We start from the raw sequence: 23,807 nt of genomic DNA on the forward strand, positions 1-23,807 counted from the left end.
GAGGACACGAAGCTAGATACAAGATAAGATTTAAGTTTTAAGGCGAGCTGTGGTATATAAGTATCCTTCAGTGTATATATACATACATATAGAGTGGTACCTCTACTTACGAACGTCTCGTCATACAACATTTTCAAGTTACGAAACGCCTCAACTCTCTTGTTACAAAAGAAATTTTAAGATACGAAAGGTAAAAATACAGTATGTGCTGCAACTCGCAGCTCCGAGTTTCCTGAACGCAATATACTCATAGCTGCTCTGCCATTGGCTACTACCGAGCATCATCCTGGCATCCCATTGGCAAAGAGGGACCTCTCCCGTATGCGTCTGTGTGTAGATAGATAGATGGATATGCGTCGATGCAGCGTCCTCGTCATTCGCCCCTCGGGCCATGAGGCGTTCCGATCGTTTTACGTAAATGTGAATCACCCAGAAAAATTGTTCACCAGTCGGGCAGTTAAAAGTGAAATGACATCATATTTATTTATTTTTTTATTATTTATTCATTTATTGTGCAATAATCCCATAGTAACATGTGTTTGTTACATATTTTGTTGCATTTTTATGCTTTAGAGAACATTTATGTCAGAATTTTGGGGGGCCTTGGAACGGATTAGGGCATTTACATGGAAAACGCGTCTCTACTTACAAATTTTCGAGTTAAGAAATTTATTGCAGAACCGATTCATTTCGTAAGTAGAGGTACCACTGTGTGTATAGAGAGAGAGAAATGATACCTGAAGGCAGACCCCAACTCATTGGCAAGAGCCAACCCTATCTTGTCTCCTGGCTCACCACCTGCACTTTCCGTTCCAGCAGTTTTATTAATTTATTTATTCATTCGCAAAGTCCGCACTCGAGTATAACGCTGCATCACAACAAACTGCTGGGTGAGTTTCTCAAAAGGAGTGAAGTCGGTAGCTAAAAGCTCCATCTTGTGGACCGCGAGGCCTCCATGTGAGGTCACTTTCGGCTTTCGACCCGCTATCGGTGTGTGGGAGCCTCAAAGAGGGAAGGTAAAAGGGCCACGGGGTCAAAGTCTTTTCCTCTTTGGATCCCGGGGAAGGAGACTTTGGCGAGAGAATGGCTGCATTAGAGCGGGGGCTTGGAGACGGAGGGGGGGGTCAAGATTTTAATTCTGTTAAAAGAACAGCTGGTTTGAGTTTCTCCTCACCTCGCGCTCCCCTTCCCCTTTCTCCTCGCAAATCCAGGGAGATGAAAAATTTGTTCAGAGGGGAACCAGTAAAATCGAAAGGGTTTACGGTCCAAAGCCCTTACCCTTACCCTGCTCCGGCGTTTGGAATGCAATAACGTCAGCGTTTGGCCTCGCATACATTGACTTCGAACCAGGAAGTTCCACTGGCTGTTTGGGTGTCCTAACAGCCGGATGGGATTTAATTAAAAAGGCTTTGACCAAAAAATTTTCTGGAGGGATTTTTTCCAGACGTGAGAAATTATTATTTTTTAATCATTTTAACTCCAAACAGGTGATTCAGGGAGCCGTTTTTAATGGCTTTTGCAGGAAAAAAATATGAGTCTGTGCTGAATGACATATTAAACGATTGGGAACGCGTGGCAAAAAAAATACAATAAAATAAAATAATTAAAGGAGGCTCGAGACTTTTTAGTTGAGTGTTTTGCTGATTTCATCCTTTTCATATATTTCTGTAATTTTATTTTTTTATTTCATTTTATCGATTCATTTTAATCACCGCTATTTCTGTTTCCCGTTATATCATCTTATTTTATTTTGGTTTTAATCCGAGTGTGCCACAGTGGGGGGGCTGGATATATTTCGGGCTGTCGGGATGCCGCCATCATTTGAGGTCCTGACTCAGCGCGTGGTGGTCTCCCACCGTTTGTCTGCGTTGGGATCGCCTCTGTCCCTGCGAGTGGGCGGAATCATTGGAAAATTAATGTTATCGTATCCTGTTGCTGTGCCTTAGCGCTGAAGAGTCTTCATGGTCCGTTTTTTTTTGTGGGTTTTTTTTTGCCACCGATGTCGCTCATTGGTTAAGCGTTTATTTGATCATCATGATTACATTTAACAGCAATGATAATGGTTGCATGGTTGTAGTTTCCAGAACCCACTTTGGGACTTTTGTTTTTGTGAGCAGCGCGGCGCGCGGCATGTTTCCGTCTCTGGTTCGCCCCAATGATGGTCATTTCACCAGATGAGCGCCGGGGCCAGCAGATCTGCAAGAAGTCGGGCTGCCCCGCTGTGGGAGTGATCAAAGGCGACAATGATGGCTACTCAAAGCGCCACTTTTATTCACTTGAAATGCGGCGCGCTAGAATCTCGACATGATCTTGTTTGTTAGAGCTTCATCATACCAATACAATGAAGGCGACATGATTTGACTTCTTTTTTGTACTTTTACATCCACAATTCTTGATTACGACCTGCCACCTCCATTTTCACTCTGCTGGGTAATTTCCTAGCTTCGGGATTGAGTCCATACTCGAAATTTTTTGCTTCACGCTAGCACTCCCTTACATCTCTTTATAAGTGGATGGGGGGAGGGCGGGGGGCACTCACACTCGCGCTCGCCTATAAATGGAAAACTAAGAACAGATTTTCTTTCACCGCCGCTCTCCTGCAAGCCTTGAGCCGGCCGGCCGGCCGGCCGGCTGGCTGGCTGGCTGGCCCGGGGGCCTGTGATGGTGTGTGGCGCGGCAGCAATCAGAGGTCATAATTTCATTGGCGGTTAGCATCAAGTTCAATTTTTCTAGTCGGTTACATTTAGCAGAAAGTCTGGATTGTGTTACCGCTCGCCCCGGACGGACAGACGGAGCTGGAGAATGGTGGGACCTTTCCAAGAAGAGCCAAATAGAAGAGTATTAGCGCGCACGTGCGCTCGCAAATGCACGATTAGAGCCAAGGTCCCCTTTTTATACAGCCGCCTTTATTTATATACATCAATGCAGCGAAAGATGGCGGCTCAAGTACAAACCCGTGTTGCTGAATCGGCTTTTTTTTTTTCTTCTCAGTTGCCTCTCTTGCCTATGACGAGGTTGGGGTTTGTTTAGACGGCGCTGGTGAGGGCACATGGGAAGAATTATGGCATGTGCTGATTCAGAAAGCTCTCGGACGAGGCCTTTCAACACCGGGGCGCCCGGCCAAATGCCAGCCTGTTTTTTTTTTTTTTTTTTTTTTTTAAACGGCGGTGAAAAATGACAGCGAGCACGCAAGCTCGCGCCTGGCAATTTTCTTCAATAAAGACGCCTATCCAAACACTTAAAATAGATGTGGGGGCGTACTGAAAGGTTATGTTTTATGTTTTGCAGGAATGCGACCAGGTGCATATCGATGACGTCTCTTCGGATGACAACGGTCAAGATCTGAGGTAAATTGCTGACTCATCTGGATTGACGTTTAAAAAAAAAAAATTTTTTTAAAAATACCTACCTGCCAGGCGTCTGCCAAGGATGAGTAGTTTTACTTTAATTTACTCGTATGACTGTTCGGACTGTTTAAATCAGGGGTGTCAAACTCATTTCACTTTGTGGGCCACATACGGACTCGGTAGATGTCATGTGGGCCGAACCATTAACATTATGCCGTACTGTGCTATAAATCACCAAAATATCATCTCTTTCCTTTGTTTTGGCATCAACAAGCATTGATTGGCGCTTTCATATCATTTGCTGCATTGGGTCTATCTCAGTGACAGACCGAGACTGCCGTTTTCTTCTCCGATCAAAATAATGTTGTCTTCTACTGTGATCAAAACAGTGTGCCCCCTAGCGGATAATCCATGAATTGCATTTTATTTAAAATATTCATTCTGTCTTTCATGCATTTTTTTTCACTTTTAAATTATCCCGCGGGCCGGATCGAACCTCCTTGGCGGCCGGTTCTGGCCCGTGGGCCGTATGTTTGACACCCCTGGTTTAAATGCTCAAAGAGCCCCCCGCAAAACACTTTTGCAGTTGAAGCGTCCGACTTCATTTTGCCATTATTTCCTACGGGAATAAATTGTGGTGCAAGTCGCGCCAGGCATTGACCCACAACGTTTTGGTTTTTCTCTGTCCAACCCTCAGCACGTACAACTTTGGCGCAGACGGCTTCCACGCGGCGGCCACCAGCGCTAACCTCTGCCTGGCCACAGGTGTGCGCGGAGGCGTGGACTGGATGAGAAAGTTGGCCTTCCGCTACAGACGGGTGAAAGAAATCTACACCACTTACAAAAATAACGTTGGAGGTATTCCCCCACCACCTCCCACCCCCACACCCCTCCCTCCCTAGTTGGGTACTTTTCCAAGCGGTCCAAGGCAAACAATGTTCCCGAACACTTGCAGGTCTCCTGGGCCCGGCCAAGAGGGAAGCCTGGTTGCAATTGCGAGCAGAAATTGAAGCCTTGACGGACTCCTGGTTAACACTGGCACTGAAAGCACTAACGTTAATCCACTCAAGGTAAAAGTCCGCTGAGAGCGGGAAAAGGGGGGAGGGGGGCGGGGCTGGTTCCCGGGAAATCTGGATTCTAATGCCGCAGTTTTGGGGTGGGGGGGGGGGGTTTGTACAGGTCAAACTGTGTGAACATCCTGGTGACCACCACGCAGCTGATCCCTGCCCTTGCGAAGGTCCTGCTCTACGGCCTGGGCATCGTCTTTCCGATTGAAAATATTTATAGCGCAACCAAAATAGGTAAAATATTGCTCTTTTTTGGGGGGGGGGGTGTAGGGGGTATTTTTAAGGAGAATTTTGGTGGTAACAAAGAGATTCAGTGGACAGATATGATTGACGTTTACATCTCTATATGCTTGTACGCAACTTCAAATCGTGTTTGTTGACATTCTTTTTTTTTTTCTTTTTCGGTGATAGGACCACAAAAAACATTAATGGAAAAAGGTAAATCAGGTGATAAGTAGAGACCGAACTAGCTTATTGGTGGATATTTTTCCCCACGTAGCAGACGAAACAAAAAAGTTGAAGGCATATGTTGACATGTCATCAAGTTATACTGCTTTACTTTATTTTAATTTCGAAGGCCTTTCTGACCAAATTTCGACACAAAAATGTTCCCCTAAAAGGCTTTTTTTCCCGACACGGAAAAACTCATCGGCAGATTTTCAAAATTTTTGCTCCGTTTTGCTCATTTTAGAGACCATTTTAGGGTCATGTCGCTACTTAGTTTGCTACTATTCTTTATTCTCTGCAAAAAAAAAAAAAAAAGCTTGACATTACCGAGCATTACTGATGCATTGTGACTTCCTGACTGTTGTGTATCTGTATTTTACCACCACCTGGTGGCCAAGGCTAGCATATCAGAAGGAGCTGCACAATGTCCAATGAATTGAAGCCCTTCATTCTTCGCATTCTGTTTAATTATGCCATCGCTGTACGTTTTTATAAATAACAATAAAAACATAGTTATATTTTCCTCTTTATAAACACATTAATATTTAGTGTTGGTTTTTTTTGGGGGGGGGGGGGGTGGGAGAGGGAGCCTGGAACAGATTAATGGCATTTCCATTACTTTGAACAGAGAAAGATGATTTTTCAGTCGGCCGATTGAGTGAAGCGCCACGGTGAATGACAAGACGTGGCATTTCTGTAAACCGCCACTAGGTGACAGCATCGTGCGTCTTTTGTCTTCAAAGGACGAGTAGTTTGTTTGGCGGTTTGAGGGGTTGTTTTGGGAATACGTGCTACCAAGTGACGAGTCCGGGGAGATCCAGTCCAACAGATAGGATTGATATTCACCCTGTGAAGGAATAGGCCTCATCAACCCGGGGATTATTTTCTCTGAGCGGGGGGCCTCTCTCTGCATATGAAACCACTTCGAGACATTTATGTCATTCCACAGCTCGAGCAAAAAAGAAAAAAAACAGCCCCCCACTCTTCCTGCAACCCCGTTTCCAATGCAAAATAAACATCATCCCCTGTGTGCCGTTTTGAGGGCTTCTTGAGAGAAATCTTACGTTCCCGGGCGCCGCTCATCCTTTCATCTTTTGATTCTTCCCACACAGGTAAGGAGAGCTGCTTCGAGAGAGTCGTCCAGAGGTTCGGCAGGAAAGTTGTTTACATTGTCGTCGGGGACGGCGTGGAAGAGGAGCAAGGCTCGAAAAAGGTAAACGATCCACAGATCGGGAAGGAGGCGGACTGGGTGTGAAAGGCTTTGAAGCAAAGCGTCGAATATCTTCATGTTTTTGTGAACCCTCAATCTGATTCCTCTTTGACATGAAAGTCGCCATTTTCTTGACCGAATTTTGTCCGCACTTCTTGCCGGACCTGCTCTCTTCTTTTCTGATGGAGTTATACAGTCTTGGAGGTGTTTGAAACAATGTCTGCCATCTAGTGGTGAAAACTGCGAACATCTTTAATTTCCAAAAATAATTTGAGGGCCACGCCGAGGGACGGGGTGGGCCATGTGGCCCGCATGCAGCCGCCATGACTGATCTCTACTTCAGATATTTACAGTTGGTCTTCCAAAACTTCCAAGTCGTGGGGAAAAAAATTTAATTTCGTGTTGTATGAACCACTACTTTTAGTTTTTGGTTACATCCTCAGCACTTGAGACAATGGTTCAAAATACTTAGTGACCCTTTTTTTTTTTAACTTGCCCTCGGGGAATACTCTTTAAAAAAAAAAAAAACTCAAACTAATAGTAAAATTAAACGAAAACAAAGGCAAATGACGACTAACAAACCTGCTCTCAATACGAATCGAAACTCAATTTTAAAAAAAAGTCACAACAAAATAAAAATGAACTGTCATGAAAAATCGCAAACTGTTTTAACCCCGTCATCTCCTCTTGAAAACGGAGAAGCAAATATCCTCCACCACCTCATGACATCCCCGAATTTGGTATCTGAGCCGAAGAGAGAAAGTCTTTGGTGTTTAATCTGAGCTCTTTCCTCCAACATATCAGGTTTAGGGCGGGCGAAGGGGAGGAGGGGGGGGGGGCAGAGGGGGAGGGGTCGATGCATCATAATTATATATTCCTGCTCAGTGCCCTCAACTGTGTGAAGGGGTGTAATGCTAGACCGTCCCTTTCAGCCATGTTGAAGGCCGACATAAAGGAGCCTTCAATCACGGGAGGATATTGGCTGTGTCGGCATGGGATGGAAAAAGCTCCCCCGCTTCTTTAAGTCGACTGCTTCCTGCTGCGGTGTGTTTACCGGGGGGGGGGATTCATAAGTGATAAGCTATTTCTTTCATGCCATGTATTGTACGGAAAGGTGCGTCATATGTGTGAAGTACCGTTTTTATGCTTCGATATGTTCACAGACGTCCTCTCTGGCCTCACCAGCATCGTGAGAAAAGCACACTTTTTTGGGGGGGTGGAGGAGGGGGGGGGGGGGGAAGACAAACAAAAAAAAAAAAGTGAATACTACTGGCCCGAGCGAAAAGGGCCCAGATAGCATCTCCATACTTTTCAACTTGAAAAGCCAAGACAATTTACAAAACAAAAAAGCCCGAGAGCTTTTTAAGGGTCACTGCAGGTCCTCCTAAGCGGAACCTTGGAGAGGTTCTACCGCTGATAAAGTCCAAGGGGGGGTCGGGGGGTTTGGGGGGGGACAATGGAGGAGCTCGTTACTCCACCTGTGAGGAGTTCCTTTCAATTCTCCCGTGACTCGGGTTTCCCCTCCTGCTGCGTCCTCACTCGCCTTGGGAACAGCCCGCGGCCCTTTGCAGAGGGGGGGGGGGGGGGGGGTGGCACGGTTAGTGGTGTAAAAGCTACATCTACGCGACTAATTCATCAATTACCATATTTTGGTTTTCATGGCAGAATTGTGGACTCTCAATTTCGGATTCGGACACCTGCTTGCGAACAGTTTTATTCGGGCGGCTAAACTAGCAAGAGTTCGTCAAACTGCTTAGCCCAGGAATTCAACAACGGCTGCCTTAAAACAAAGTAGCTTTTTTTTTTTTTGGTACCTCCCGCTATGATAAATCTCTCCGGCCAATTTTGGGTTGATCGTTGAAAACTGGTGTGAGCCCACAAAACGGCCAGCTTTGAATAAAAATGGCTGACTTCCTGTTAAATTGTGGTCATGGCGAATTTTTTTTGTCCATCTTGTTGGAGAAATGGTCATCCAATATCGGGTCGATTTGTCACACCGGTGTGGCGTTGGGTATTTTCTGTACTTTCAGGGCAGTTTTTTTTTCCATGCTGATATGTTTCAGTGAGTGACCCGTGGCTTGTCGTTCCCTTGCAGCACAACATGCCTTTTTGGAGGATTTCCAGCCACTCGGACCTCATGGCCCTCCATCACGCTCTGGACCTGGAGTACCTGTAGCAACATCTACCTGGTGTTGGCTTCTGCCTTTTCCAGATCACGCTTGGGAGGGGGGGAGGAAACCCAACACAATCGGCCCCTTGTGCTATGTGTGCTGTCTCATCTTCCAAGAGAAGAGGAGGACGGTCAAATGTGCTGACATCCGGTCACACTTTGTCTTAAAACTTTTTTTTTTTTTGTTTGTCGTCGTCTTCGTCCCGAGAGGTGAATTTTACAGCCGTGCTTACTGTGAAAATGGACTGCCTGGACTTGGTTGGGGGGGTTCACAGCCTGTGAGGCTTTCCCGGTTTGTTCGTCCCTATCACCTCCACGCTAGCGCTTCTTATTTATGAACTCCGTAAGAAGGCAAAAAAAAAATAAAAAATAAAAAAATGAACACGTTCCTGAGGACTCTCTGGGCTTTTCTAATAATTTAAGAAAAATGACAAAAAACTTTATTTACTGAGACAATCCTGTACAGAGTTGGTTTGGGTTTTTTTGTTTTTTTTTTCTGAGCGTGTGTAAAAGTTTGTAATCACTGGACAATTCCTTCCTTATATCCATGTGCTCTCTCGAAGAGGAAGAGAAAAAAAAAGGCTTTTTTTTAATTGAACAAAAAAAAGCTTGCAAAAGTGTTTGTGTTCCAAGTTTGTTAAGTAAAGGAAATATGTAGATAATTGCATTTTTGTGTGTTTTGTCAAGAGCAAATTTAATCCAAACAGAAACCCTGGACTGTCCTTTGTCGGGCTACGGCGGATCTGCAAGAAGGGCTGCGCCGCAGTGTGAGTGGTCACAGCCAACTTCAGTAACGGCCAACCAACGCCGCTCCAGTCATTTCCTTCAAATGAGGCATGCGCCTCGGAATGATTTCAAAAATATCATCAGCTTTTGACGCCCGCTGTTGGCATATTTATAAATAAAATATATCGTGCTAGACCAGCTGTCGACTCTGGCCACGGTCGGACATGGTCTGAGCATGCCACCAATTGTCACTCCGCCAGGCACGGTCCAAAGTCCAAGGTTGGTGCACTTGCCTCACGATTGTATTCAATAACGTGCACTTTCCCATTATATGATAATTGCCACTTTTAAAAAATTACATAAAATGCATTTCAAACTCTTGCTATTTTTTTTCCTAATGGAGTGTTAACATTTTGAGGGACAAATTATTAGTATTATCTTATTATTAGTATTATCTATATCAAAACAAGCCTGGAACATAAAGAAATAAATAAAATGAACCATGGAAAAACCATTTAACCATTAAATACATTGAAGCCCTTCTAAATGTAAAACACACACACACACACACACACACAAAAACACACAGTAGTTTAAATTTACAAATTCACAGTTTAAACATGTCCCTCAAACTTGTAGGCCCAACTGAAATTTTGGACTATTCCACAAGTCACACATGCCACAGCGAGTTTCATCATTCACATCCTCTGCAAGCCGTGGGAAGGCCAAAAGTAAGTTTGCGCATTTATTTTTCTGTCTATTTGATTATATTTTTCTATAAGAAAAAAACGAGGGGGCGCTGGGGCAAAATTAGGTTTGGACATTATTTGTTGATCTTTTATTGCCATGTTGTTTGTTGTTGTCTGGACAAGATAAGATAAAATGGTCTGTTGTTATTTTGAAGAGCGGCCATTTTGCGGCCGCCGCAGCCTAACTTTGAGAAATGTCAGGAGTTGGCTCATCGCTCCATGAAGCAAATAAAAACTGGAGTGGGTCGGCGTCTTGACCAAACCATCAGGCCAACATGCTTATCTGATGTAGGTAAATAAAATATGCTTCTGAGTGGTTTTCAAGTGTCTCTGTATTTATAATCCAGAATTTGACATTCTGGTCATATTCATGCGGGTATGGAGAAATTGCAAAAAAATAAATAAATAAATATAGTGTGCTTTATGCCCTTCTACCGATTTATTTTTTTTTTGGGGGGGGCAGTCATGGGTCTGGTGTATTGTCTGGTTAAAGACACTTTGCTGGCCATTCCAATTTTGTATCAAGCCAATGTATATAAAAGTCTATATAACTCGTTGCTTGCATTTCCTAAGTGGATTATGATAATAATTCACATTAAATCATGATCGCAATTTTGATGGGGGGGGGGGGAATTATTTTCTTTTAATCGTTCAGCCCTACTGCAGACAGATTATGTATTAGTAATGTAACCTTTGTTCATCAGTTGGGTTTTACTTTACACACATAAACAAAACTGGAGTTCGGTATTTTCATGGAACAGCAGGAGCCGGTTGAGGTAAGTAACATGTGGCATAAAAGCATCCTCGGCGAACAACATGCAACACAAGCCTGGATGGGGACAGCCAAAACCGAATTAAACATGGGAGTGTTTTTTTTTTAAAACCGCACTATGTATACAATACAGTATGTTCATTTTTTTTTGGGGGGGGGGGGGGGGTGGAATGAGAAGCGTTGGCCGGGTGAGGCAAGTGTGCCTGCCAGGTCGGGACAAAGTAGTCAGGCTGGAACAAACCGCGGGAATGCACCAGTACAATGAAGACTAATGTGCTCCATCCCACCCCCCCCCCCAACACTGCCGAGCCCCCCAACTTCCGAACAGCTGAAAGGTCCCAAATGACTGTCACTCCGCTGATATATCTCCCCAACAACGGTGGGTCAGTTTGTCTTTGTGGGTCAGTTTGGTGCCATCCTGAGAAACATTGAACTGTGAAAATAGTCATACGCAGCTTTGCGTTTGTGCAGCAAAAAGTCAGTATTTTTTTTAATGTATTACTCTTGATCTTGAAAACAATTAAATAAAGGGGGGAAATACAAAATCTTGTGTTGTTAGATTTTTTTTCCTTGAATGTAAAAAAAAAAACAATTATTTGAAACAAAATAATAATAATAATAATAATCAGGATCTATGGAGTTAAATTCATTTGACTCCATGGATCATGATTTTTATTTTATTTTACTCAACCCTCGGCACAATAAGAAAATTAAAAACTCATTTTGACCAACGTTGAAAGTGAAAATAGTTTTGATGGAAAGCATTGCATATGTGCAGTTAATGTTCAAGTCAAAGAATAGAAAATCTCTTTTGTCCCTATTTAAATCTAGTCTTATATTTTGTGTAATCCTGACAAACAATTTTCAAAGAAGATATAAAAAAATAATTAAATAAATCTACAATCAAAGTAATGAACAGATTTATTTTGGGTTTTTTTAATCTATTGTTGTATATTATTATATTTTGTACAATCCTGATAAACAAATTTAGCCAAAAACACAGCCCTCTTTAAAGGGAAATTTTATTTTACTATTTTTTTCTTTTGATAAATGCAAAAAAGGCTGCTTTCATATGAAACTTAAAATAAATATATATATATATATATATATATATATATATATATATATATATGGAGTAAAATAAATTTTACTGGACAGCAGGTTAGAGAGCTTTTTTTAGTATTTTGAAAAAAAAAAGTTTTGTTTTTACAAATTAATCCTGATTCACTTATGTTGCCCAAAACCAAATTAGGTTTGACGTGTTTGTTTTAAATGTAATTTATTGGTGGCAATGGGCAGCACATCAACCTTAGTTCCGAGGTTGGGGATTCCAGTCTGGGCCAAGGTTATTAACTCTAGTTAATAAAAATGAACAGAATAACTCAAGGTAAAATTGAAAAATCATTGTCCGTAAGGAAATAAAATAAAAACCAGAGGGGGGGAGTTACGAAAAAAGTCATACATCTTACAAAGCTTCATTCTTTTACCCTCAGATAATTGCTAAGCAGGTCTCGTGTTGGGCATTCCGACACCGGAACATCCCAGCCACCACAAAAGCGTACTAGTACAATAAACAAGCCAAAGGTGATTTACTAGCTGGCCCAGACACTGATTTCATGCAGATTTCCTTAGCAGAGGCCTCCGACTGTGCATCACAATTGAACTTAGATTGGGTTACATACATATCAAACCTCCCCGCGACAACACGATCTGCCACAGCTTTCTTTACGACCTATTAATAGGCCTCCTCTTTGCTGGCTAATGTGTCGCCACTCTGGTTTGGGGGGGAGAGAATTGGAATCCATAGTCGGCAGATGTTGGCCATTTGTGGCCAAAAGGGGCTGCCGACGGGATGGATGAGAATTTGCCGATTTCCTTTATATGTTATAGGATGTGGATGACAAAACCAACAAAACGCGACTTAAAACCAGTTCATCTAGGGGCCCGTAGACTAAAACTAATCATTACTGTTTTATATATTCATTTATTTTGTCTCTAAAATAGTCAAGAAGTAACGATTTCCTGAGTGCAAAAAAAACAGAGTACATATTGATCTGACAAATCAGAGCAAGTACCCAGTTCATTGTGAATGGTGTTAGAATAATGCATAAAGCAAAACAAAAATTTGTCAGATTTGTCTAATTCCAAAATCACAATGGTCAAGTTTCCGGATTCCAAGATCACACTGGTGGCAGATTTCCTGAATCCAAATTCTCATCAGAGCAGATTTTCCTCATCCATTGTCCATTTGTGCATTCAATTCCAGATCCAATATCGTTATTGGAGTTTCCCCAATTCCAAGATTTACAGTATATTGGGACCAGACGTTTTTCATCCCCAAACGATACCGCGTCAAACTTCTCAAATTCCAAGATCACGTTGTTGCGGATTTTCTGAATTCTACAAATCACATTGTTGCTGGATTTTCTGATTTAAAAGATGACATTGGTGCAAGATTTTCCTGCAGCCAAGCTCTCGTTGAATTTGTGCTGGAGTTTCCTCAATCCAGGTTCACACCTGTCCTGGATTTTTCCCAAGATCATGTTGTTTTCGGAGTTCCCTCATTCCAAGATTATGGTGTTGCCGGGAATTTATTATAAAATCCAAGAGACACCACAAGAGGTGCTCTTCAGTTGTTCCGCCAATGCTCCCTTTTGCTGTTCAGCTGGTTAGTTCAGAATCGGACCTTAAAACTTCTTCTCAACATTCTGACTCTTGATGTGTTCCTTCATGGCTTTGGTCCCGTCCGTCACCCACCTGGGCAGGATGTCGTACGTCTTGTACGTGCGGTACTGGGAATCCATGATGTTGACACTGTCCTCAGTGGTCTTCTTGGTCACGTAGTTGAGGTACTCTTCAGAGACGCCGGTGGCCTTGAGCTCCTCCAGCCGATCCTGCTTCAGCTCCTCCAGCCACTTGTCCTTCTCCTTCCAGTTTTCTTTGGTGCGAGCGTAGTCGGTGTGCCATTTCTGACGTTTGAGCAGGACCAGGTCCTCATGGTCCCTCACCTGGCGGGGGTTGCAAAATCCACAGAGTATATCCAAAATTCCTAGCTTACCCTCTCTTGAAAGTTACCCAAAAATGGTCACCCCGTTTGGAGTCCTACTCACCTGCTGCTTGATAAACTCCAGGTGCCTGCGGCCATCCTCCTGCCGGTTCTTGTTCTTCTCATCCTCCTGGTCCAGGGCAATCTTGGTGCACTTGAGCACCCTCTCAAACTCGGCCTTCTCTCGGGAGTGCTCCACCGCCTCGCAGTGCTTCTTCCAACTCATCTGCTTGTCCCGCTCAGCCTGGATCTTGCTGTGGAGGATCCAGCGGTCCAACTTCATGATCTGCGTGTCCTGGGCCAGCTGGGTCTTTTCCCGTAAGCGCTGGTATTGCTTGTAAGCTTCCTTCTCAGATTTTTTCTTGGTCTCCGCCTCCAGTTTCATAGAGCACAGATCCTTCTGCATGATCTGATTCCTCCGATGCTGGGCAGCGTTGATTATGTCCTGTTTCTTCTGAGCCACCTCCTTCAGAGCCTCCAGTTCTCTCTCGATGGCATTGGGACCCCTGGCGTTGGCGAGGATCCTCTGGTGCTCCGGGATGCTGAGCACAACCGGATTTGCGTCTGACTCATCGCGCGGCATCCTGATGTTGTACAGGAAGCCTTGGTGGCAGATCACCGTTTTCTTTTGCGGTTTCTTACATAAGGGATCCATCGTGAATAGATCTCCGGGCCACCTGATTGGTGGAATCCTTGAATTTGAGGAAGCTAAAAATCTGACGCCGTCACCTCGGCTTAACCCTTGACTCCTGCTTCCTTTGTCACCATTTGACAAAGTCAAAGGAAAATATGAGTTGCCAGCATACAACGTGCCATCGTGAGGTGGCAGATCTTTAAAGGACAGGTGACATCATAGGCTGAGGTCGCAGTAGACATCGCCATTACATCACAACACGGCTTCATTACAAAGCGACAAGACTGCGCCAGCACGTGATATCACGTCTGACTCCTTGGTTGACTCAAGATGTTGACATCAGGCTGCAATCATATGGAGCTGCGCGGGAACCAAGGAAACGGCTATGTTAACCGAAATCGGAAATCAGCGTCGACGGTGTCCGTTTCGATTAAAGTTGCTGTTTGTTTCTCAGAAACAGCCATAATACATTTCCCGGGATTATTTTCACCTATTCGGTCAAAATTGTGTCAAAAACTAAAACATTCCAATACGCATTGTTTAAACTGAAATATCAAATACATTATTCACCGTTTGCATCAATATTCATACTCAATTCGCCTTCTTAGTATGGATTTTACTTAAAAATGGCATCATTTAAAAGGAGGGCTCATTCAAGTGAGTATTATTTTCTTAATTCCAAGATCTTATCGTTGATGGATTTAATATGATGGTGCGGACTTTCCTAATTCTATGCTGGTTTTATTTTTTGGGGTACAAAACAAGTTAACCCTATCATGCACCCTGTAACCCGATAACATGATCAGCTGTCCAGTGTAGGGTTAACGTTGACAATCATTGGATGGCCTCACATGTCAATCATAGCAGCCCCACCCACTAGTCATGATGTCACCCCGAAATGATTCCAAACCACCCAACAGTCCCACTGCGGGTGACCGGACACAAACATTTGTCTGGATTTACCCACTTTCCAACACCCCCGGGCATTGCTCCTGAACTCATTGGACAGTCTCATGTGTCAATCAAGGCAGCCCCACCCACTAGTCATGATGTCACTCTCAAAAGATTCCGCCTCTAACTGTCGCGATTGGGGTGACTTCTGACACGTACGGGCGTAGCTGATGAGACCAGACAAGTCTTGTCAGTTTCTCAAAGTTTGTTGTTCTCAATTTCCTGAGCGGCATCAAAATCAGGGAAGACTCGGTGGAGTTCAAGGATGTTGAGGGTGCAGCGACAATTTCTGTGACATCATCCACGTCTCTGATGTCTTTGCGTCTTTGACAGGATAAGTCACCGTTGTTAGCCTCCAGAGTGTTTAGCGTGTGCATTGCGCAGCCTTAGAGGCGGCACACTTTTCGTTCTGAATTTGTGATTAAGGACTGTCGGTAAGAACAATGACGAGCTCAAGCACAGATTCCGACTGCATTCTCAAGTGGAAGAACAGGAAGCTGGTGGAGAAACAAAGTGAATTTAACAATCTGTGGACAAGCGACATCCAGGCGCGGAATGAAAAACTCGAGTCGCTGGAAGCCGATCAACGGGCCCTTGAGAAGAAACTGGACGCGGTCAACAAGGAGAATGTGGAATTGCTCTCGCAGCAGAAAGTCTACGAAGCCAAAGTCTATCTGCTGACGCAGAAGAAGGGTATCCTGGAGAACCAGGTGAGCAACATGAAGACACTGGAAGCCAAGCTGAAGAAGAAGACCGCCGACCAGGAAGAGGCCAAGAGGAACTTGGAGAAAAAACTGGCGGCGCAGGCAGAGCATCACAAGGAAAACCTCAAGAAGACAGAGATCAAGATCCAGAATCGTTTCCGCGATAAAGAACGGGCGCTGCAGGCGAAGATGGACGCACAACGCCTTGAGATGGAGAACATGGAGAAACACGTACAGGGCATCAAAGACGAAAACAGCACGCTGAAGCAGGAACTCAAACGTGCCGCTCAACAATATGAAAAGGATTGCGAAGGTCACGAAAAAATAATGGCCAAGATTGAGTTTGACTACCAGGTCGACATTATGACGGCAAAAATGAAGAACAAGGTGCTGACGGACCGAGTGGAGACACTGTCAACCACCGCAGAGGACAAGATCAAAGAGAATGAAGCCCTGAAGGACACGCTCAAAAGCAAGAACCTCGAAGTGGAGAAAAAGGGGATGGAACGCGGCGACATGTTGCTCCAGATCGAGGAGTTGATGGATAAGCTAAAAAGGGAGCAGACGCGCACGGCCATGTTAACCGAGCGCGTGACGCGAATGGAGAAGGAGGTGGAGTCCATGTGGAACAAGTACGAAATCGAGCAGAAGGCTCACCTGTTCACCAAAAAACATTCGGGTTTGATACTGCGGAAACACAGCGACCTGACCGATAGGATCAAGTTCCTGGACCACCGGATCAAGACTCAACAAGCCAGCATCCAGAAGTTGGAATGTCATCTGTCTGCCAAGTCTACCTTCATCCGTAACATCAGCCTGGACATTGAGACGTCCATGACGCTGGTCAACGACCCCAAGAAATTCATCAAGGAAATCGCCCGCATCAAAGGAAAACTCTTCGCTGACAAGGACTCCCATTTGGCCGAGATGGTCTTCCAAGCCATAGAGACACAGAAGCAAAGGTTCGACCGCTACGAGACGACCATCCGCAACCTCCGAAAGCAGCTCAGGCATAAGGAGCTGCACATGCAGCACCACATCGAGAAGCTCGAGAAGCCCCGCAGCGAACTCATCAAGATTGTCAACGAACAACGACGGGAAATGGCCAAACTCAAGACCCAGATGAACCAAGCGAATCACACGCTGCGGGAAATCAATAGCTATCTTCCTCAGAAGGTCCAGTTGTGGGTCAAAGGTCGGCTCAGTGGGACGGTAACCGTGACACCGATACACTAAAACTGGCAGCGGGCAACCACTTTGCAGTGCATGTTCAACTTGTTTTTTTTTCCATACCAAAGATGCTCGCATTTGCAAAAATGGAACAGCAAATATTTCTGGATGACGTCGTGGTAGTAGCTCAAATGGGTACTCAAGTTTTGGGGGGCACATTTTTGGGTGATTGCAAAAATGTTGGGTGGCACAAATTTTGGGGCATCTCAGGTTGCTGGAGGGTACACATTTTGGCCAGGGGACAGGGGGAGGTCGCTCAATATTGGTATCGACAAACTTTGGCCAGTAAAATCTTTTTAGAGAGTTTAAAAATTTGGACAAGTGATTCAAAATTTTTTTGAAGTGGCAACATTTTAGCGGCCCCAAATTTTCAGGTTCACAAAACATTGAACATAAAACGGGGGGGGCATCACAAAACTGGACTTTGCGAAACGGGGTGTGCAAAATGATGATCATGAAATCATTTTAGGGGACCACAAAATAGTTTTTGATTGGGCAAAATTATTGGTGTCACACATTTTGTTAAGGGGTCAAAAATGTTGATCTCTGAAACGTCACCAAGTTCGGGGTCACAATAGATTTGAAGGGGTCACACATTTCATCACAAATTGTGGGTGGAGTCCAACATGGTTTGGCCTCACAACATATAACTAGATTCATTTGACATTGTAAAATAGCCTTGACCAATTAACACACCTCTATCCCTTTCATCATAAACTCGACAGCAGAAAAAAAAATAAAAACCAATCAAATCAGGTCCGAGTTAGCAGTTGACTTACCTTTCAAATCACACTGAGCGACTTCACTAACACCCTCCCCGCTAACCAGCCCTCAGTTGTTTAGCGTAATTCTAGCCATGTCTTGACAACTATCTACATCAGGTAGTGTTTCACTTTCCAATGTTGTACATTGGAAATGTACATGATAGTGATCCAGTTTCTGGTTTGCTAGCACTCAGTCAGATTAACGTTCGGCCAAACAAAAAAGATAGCGTGTTTCCGCTAACATGAAATTTCAGCATAGGGTCGGTAGGTCGGACAAAGTTTTTGTTTTTTTTTAATCTTTTTTTTCCATCAGAAATTTAAACAAAATAACCATAAAACATAAAACAAGAAGACATTGAACCCGCCGCATCGCGGCCAGCGCCGCCGCCACCTATTTAGTTTTCTCCCCGCTCCGGACTCGGGGGGCCGGGGCGCGCCGCCGCCTCCGCCGACGTCCTCCATCCGCCCTCGGTGTTTACTCGGCCCATGGTGTTCATCAAATAGTTTGCAGATTTTTTTCGATACATTACGGTGCGAGCATGCAACTGTAACACAGAAAACGCGGTTTAAACTGTCGTCGCAGATCGCGGCCGCCGCCATGTTTCAATGTTGTTGACAGACGACAGGGCAAACGACGCACACGCTTAACTTGAATATCGCGAGAGTTTGCACTCTATCACTCTACATTTTTGTGTAGAGGGTTTACATCGGTTTTGAAAAAAATGCCGACCGTAAAGTTATTTTTCGACGTAGAAATTCTCGGTCGGTCAGGTTACCGGAAACACGCTATTTTTTTTTCTACGCCTTAGCGAGATACCTCTATGTATATACTGTATGCACTGTAAAGCAAAATTGTCGCAATCACCTACCTGGATGTAAGACTTGATGCTTTGAGAAGAGAGGAGGCTGGAACGGATTAATGGCATTTCCATTCATTTCTGTGGGGAAAGTTGAATTGAAATATGACAGTGTTGAGTTCGGAGCATGGTCACGTCCAAATTAAACTTGTCTTGATTTTTGTGTTGGGATCTTTCTTGTGCTGCCCTTTTAAAATACAAAAGTGTCAAAGGTTTTCAGAGGAATGCAAGTCAAGTCAAGTCAACAGTATTTATAGAGCACTTTCAAACAGCTATCGCTGCATACAAAGTGCTGTACATGGAGCAATTTAACATAGTCCCTCTCCCTGGATGCTACTTTTAAGTGGAAACACTTTCTGCAGGTAGAACATGCAAAAAGGTTTTGGAAAGTTCTTTTTTTTTTTTTTAAACACAGTCGGGGATTTGCTCCCATGTCCCAGTTAAAAGAGCAGACAAGACCGTGGGAGGGTTTCGGGCCCGACTTCAAATGGACAGAGCCTGGCGGGAGCAGGTTATCCTATCTGGTCTCACGAATTAAGCCTTTATAGTTTACATATTACTTATGATATGGAGCAGAAAATAAGAAATTGAAGGTTCATTTTTCAATCATTTTAAGCCAATTCTGAAATGACCCATAACGTACACCACACCACAAATTCAACTTCACACAAAATTATTAGGTGGTTACTATAGCTACATATTCCAAGCTAGTAAGTTAGCCAGGATTGATGGAACATTCCGTCTGTTTTAATGTTTTAAACAACCACCAGCAAACATTTTTAACTTACCAGTATGTCAATACGGTGAACTGCAACGTCTTTGCTCAGGCTTGTGCCCCCCCCCCCGTATCTTATGCCCATTCCTTCCCGTCGATTAAAATCAGGCACAGGGTTTTGTTTTTGTTTTTCCTCTACTTCAATAGAGCGAAAATGTGTCCATATAGCACGTCTTCTCATTGTCCCGGGCCCCGTGAAAAGCTTTCACTTTTACGCAGCTGTCATTTTGCAGTGACTCGCGACACGCCACGAGTTGACCAAATTGCGCGAGAACTCGCCACCTAGCGTTAATTAGGTGGTGAATCGCGCGAGAACTCTTCCCCGGACGTTAGTTCACCTTGAATCGCGCGAGAACTCTTCCCCAAACGTTATTTAACCTTGAATGGCGCGAGAACTCGAGAGAGTGGTGACCGACGCCAAGAAAAAAAAATTCTTCCTCGTGAACTAAAATGACTTGAGCATTTACACATACATACAGCACATTTGACAATAAAGTTGTATTCAATTCAATTCAAAGTCTGCATTTAGTGTACTGGATTTTTGTCTTATCTTTATTAGTCCACGAAAATGCATATTGATTCTGTCCCATTTGCCTTTTATTATTGGAGGTTTTCATTTGCTGAAAAGTGTGTGTTGACATATTTTGGTTTTGATGCTCCATTAGATGCAACAAATGTCAGCCAATGACTGGCTTTGTTGTGTTTTGTCTTTGGATTTAGTCATATTTCGAGATGATGACACCAACATACAACATAAAACGTTTTGGCCTTATTTGTCATGGACGTAGTTAACTTTTGCCTGTCTTGTGCGGTTGACAGTAGATTTACGTGTATGTCTATGACCCTCTACTGTACGGTCACACTGGTTGATGCAACCATCTTCCCCCCCCCCACCCCTGACCCTTTTGTCCGCTGCCCTGCTTTATGATGGAAACCGATACAAACATGGCGATAGGGTTTCGGGATAAATTATTCACGCTCCCACTCCTCTAGTGCTGCCGTTTTGGGGGCTGCGCAGAACACAATAAGACAATGATTGCCATATTGGAGGATTGCAGTTGTGTAGATTTACAGGCTGCAGGGGCGCCCGTCCCATCAACCTAATGTCTCCAGCATCTGCCGGGATATAGCCTTTAATTGAAAAGAATTTGTGGAGCGAAAGTGGGGAGACGGGGGGGGCTTGGTCCGAGTCGTCCCATGAGAGCCAAGTAATAAAAAGAAAATAACTCCTCTTCTTTTTAGTGCCTATGGAAGCCATAAAGAATAACAGGACATGGTGATATAACAGCATGGCGAGTGGGTGCGGGTCTTCCAGCCAAGTGGAGCATCTGCTAAGACGGTTGCCGATCGGATTAAACGTTCCGGCCACTTTGCCTGCGGGACAACCTGACGGCGACGCTTCATAAAGCATCTCTTTGTCAGATTTATTTAGACATGAAAGATGTGTTTCTACTTTAGTGTCACCCGCTCACCGTGTACCCCCCCCCCCCCTGTAAAACAAACGGGCCGGGCGGCAGACATCCTGGAGGCCGATAGAGGATAAGTGATGAGTCTAGCAGGACCGCGGGCAGAATAACAATGCTCACCTTTTAATGTGGTTGCACTCTACCTTTGGGAGTCTTCACAATGGACACGGGCATGAATGTGATGTGTCTGTGGGGGGCTCCGAAGCCTCTGGCTGCAAAATTTGGGGGCTCAGAAAAATTTAAAGGGGAGCTAAACACCCAAATTTTCAAAGTAAAAAATACTATGCGCCGGTATGAGTAAAGTCAAATTTTTTTGTGAGACACAATTTTTTGGGATGTACAAGATTTTTGAGCAAAATCTTTTGGAGGCATCATAGTTGGGCGGTCACATTTTGGGTTGGTAGGAATGATTTTGAAAAATTAGTTTTTTCTTTTTCCCAAAAATTAATATGATTTTTTTTTCAAGGTCCTTCCCACAAACACAAGCAATAAATGAATCTATATTACCTTTGCCATTTGAAACTGCATTCGATCACATTGCTTTATTAATCTGAAATTGATTAATTGTTCGGGCCAAATTTTGGGGTCAGCAAAATGTCGGCGGTCACAAAATAATTTGTGAGGAGAGAAAATTTGGAGGGTGTCACATTTTTTGTGGATCGTAAATATGAAGCGGACTCGGCACATCGGCTCCCTGAAAATGTGCGAAATGTTGCTCCGGAAGATCGGTTGAAAATTTATTAGGGGATGCGGTGAAACATTTTGGGGTGCCACTTAAACCGCATTTTGTGAATTTAATGAGTTGCGGTTGCAGCAAACAAGGTGAAGGATGTGGTCTACGGAGCAGTCTTGGCATGTGACGGCTTTGCTGCTTGCTCCCACCCGGTTCAACTACATTCTGCTGTTACAAAGAAGCAAAAAGTGCTGCGTTCGCACATTTCACACTTGGAAGTTGACAAGTACGTACACTGGATGAGGCCATCGGCCAAATTGTTTTTGGGACCCTTGGGAATCATCTCCACCCAACGCAAACAGATATAGATTCTCTACATCAACAAGAGAAAGGTGAAGCCAAAAAGCAACATTAATGGCACATCACACGGTACATGACACAAAAACATCGGGGAGGGGGGGGGGGGGGGGGCAAAATATAGGATTTCTTTTTTTTTTCCTTTTTATCGGTCACAGCACGGGTGTTGACTTGTCAGAGTGCAAAGCTGCTGTGACAGAATGCGACACAGGATCTGGAGGGGGGGGGTTAAGGGGAATCCCCCCTCCACCATAATACGGACAGCCTGAAAATAAATCCTCAATTTAATGTCGGCCGTCACACAGCTGCCAATCGCAAATGACACAGCTGGTACAACCGTGTCCGGTAGCCATCTTCCCTTCAGGTTGAGCTGTCAATAACTTTGGAATTCACAACACAATGGCACCCCGGTAACAGCTAACAATGGATTAGCGTGCAGCACACCAATGCACTTTTTTTTTAATCACCTAAGGCCGCAAAGAGCAACATGGCCAGACACGAGCGAATTGGACGATTCAACCGTTTTTGCCATAACTCAATGGACATTGTGCTCATGTATTGTTTTTCGATACAGCTTGTGTGTAAGATGTTTCCAGGTTAATACCGTAATGACTTTGACGATATCTTCTTTAGTTATTAATTTATTGTTTTATTGTTTATTGTTGTATATGTAATATTTGCTCCATGTACAGCACTTGGTTGTTATAAAGTGCTCTATTAATACAAGTGAGTTGAGTTGAGCCGGTCGATGGCATTTTGCATTGCGTGTTAGCATTAAGCTAGCAGATTGATTCTCTTAGTTAATCTCTTTGTGATAAGTGTTCAAGTAAATTTCGGTTTTGCAATAATTATTGTTATAAAGTGCTCTATAAACACAATTGAGTTGACTTGAGTTGAGCCGGTCGATGGCATTTTGCATTGGGTGTTAGCATTAAGCTAGCAGATTGATTCTCTTTGTTATTCTCTTTGTGATAAGTGTTCAAGTAAATTTCGGTTTTGCGATAAGTGTTCATTTAAATTTCAACAGGCACCAATCGTAGCAGTGACTAGTGAATAATGAACACTTTTTAAAAAAGACCTTTTCAGCTATTTAGAGCCAAACGCCGCTGAACTTTACAGGAAATCTAAACAAAACAAAGAGATTTGCATGTCGTGTAGTCCAAATAACCCAATAATTTTGTCTGCGCTCCAGCTAGCTTAATGCTAACAAAGTGGACAACAGCATTCACAGGCTAATGCTTCGCATTGAGAGCCACAGGAATGTATCCCTTTAAGCAATAGATATGTAGGCAACACCAGTCCTCAATTATACTCACAAATATGCATTCTTTATCCTCTGCGAAAAACACACTTGATAACAACAACTGTGTTATGTCGCCGCCTGGTGGCCACACACCAGAAAGAGCAGTACAATGAACTGAATTGAAGCATTGAATCAAGATTTGAATTCTTTACATTCTATTAAATTATGTCGTTACGCTATGCTTCCAAAAGTTAAATTATCAAGTGCTATTTTTCTTAATTAAAATAAATAAATAAATAAAAACACTTTACGTGGGATCTTAGATTTACCAGCCAGAACATAAATGGACAATCATTCCGATTACACGACAACGTTGTCACTCCTGGGTGGAGCTGACTGCCTCTGATCTTAACCAGAGGGTTTTTTTTGGGGGTGTTTCGGGGAGGCCCCTGGTTCAATCACAACACACACACACACACACACACACGCACACACACGTCTCATCAAGGTCGTAAGCGCTGCTCAGACCTGACAGGTAATGGTCCTGTGGTTTGGACACCAATCAGTCTCTGAAAATGTTTACATTTCATACATGCTGCACGTTTTTTTTTTGGACACT

At 43.8% G+C, this 23,807-nt stretch overlaps 2 protein-coding genes and 1 long non-coding RNA gene across 13 annotated transcripts in view; 1 reads left to right on the top strand and 2 right to left on the bottom strand.

Annotated features, from left to right (window-relative positions):
- Positions 1-3,081, bottom strand: part of LOC147187111 (uncharacterized) — a 33,085-nt gene extending 30,004 nt beyond the window's left edge. Inside the window, exon 1 of the long non-coding RNA XR_015099029.1 lies at positions 2,955-3,081. This is a non-coding gene — a long non-coding RNA (uncharacterized LOC147187111). The remainder of the gene's footprint in view (positions 1-2,954) is intronic.
- The window catches only part of eya1 (EYA transcriptional coactivator and phosphatase 1), a 43,255-nt gene extending 34,352 nt beyond the window's left edge, over positions 1-8,903 (top strand). For all 11 annotated transcript variants that reach the window (XM_086102256.1, XM_086102257.1, XM_086102259.1 and 8 more), the window contains 6 exons: positions 3,289-3,347; positions 4,045-4,205; positions 4,303-4,417; positions 4,527-4,648; positions 5,974-6,074; positions 8,167-8,903. In XM_086102256.1, coding sequence (XP_085958382.1) covers positions 3,289-3,347; positions 4,045-4,205; positions 4,303-4,417; positions 4,527-4,648; positions 5,974-6,074; positions 8,167-8,247 — 639 coding nt within the window. In that variant the 3' untranslated portion in view covers positions 8,248-8,903. The remainder of the gene's footprint in view (positions 1-3,288; positions 3,348-4,044; positions 4,206-4,302; positions 4,418-4,526; positions 4,649-5,973; positions 6,075-8,166) is intronic.
- A 4,272-nt stretch (positions 8,904-13,175) lies between these two features.
- LOC147187112 (uncharacterized) lies at positions 13,176-14,189 on the bottom strand. Its single transcript, XM_086101778.1, has 2 exons — positions 13,599-14,189; positions 13,176-13,496 (listed from the first exon to the last, which is right to left on the bottom strand). The coding sequence occupies exons 1-2, from the start codon at positions 14,187-14,189 to the stop codon at positions 13,176-13,178; spliced, it is 912 nt and encodes a 303-aa protein (XP_085957904.1).
- Between the last annotated feature and the right edge of the window lie 9,618 nt (positions 14,190-23,807).

Source organism: Hippocampus guttulatus, chromosome 21 (assembly GCF_054856545.1).
Source record: "Hippocampus guttulatus isolate MCC_2025c chromosome 21, RoL_Hgut_1.0, whole genome shotgun sequence".
NCBI lineage: Eukaryota > Metazoa > Chordata > Actinopteri > Syngnathiformes > Syngnathidae > Hippocampus > Hippocampus guttulatus.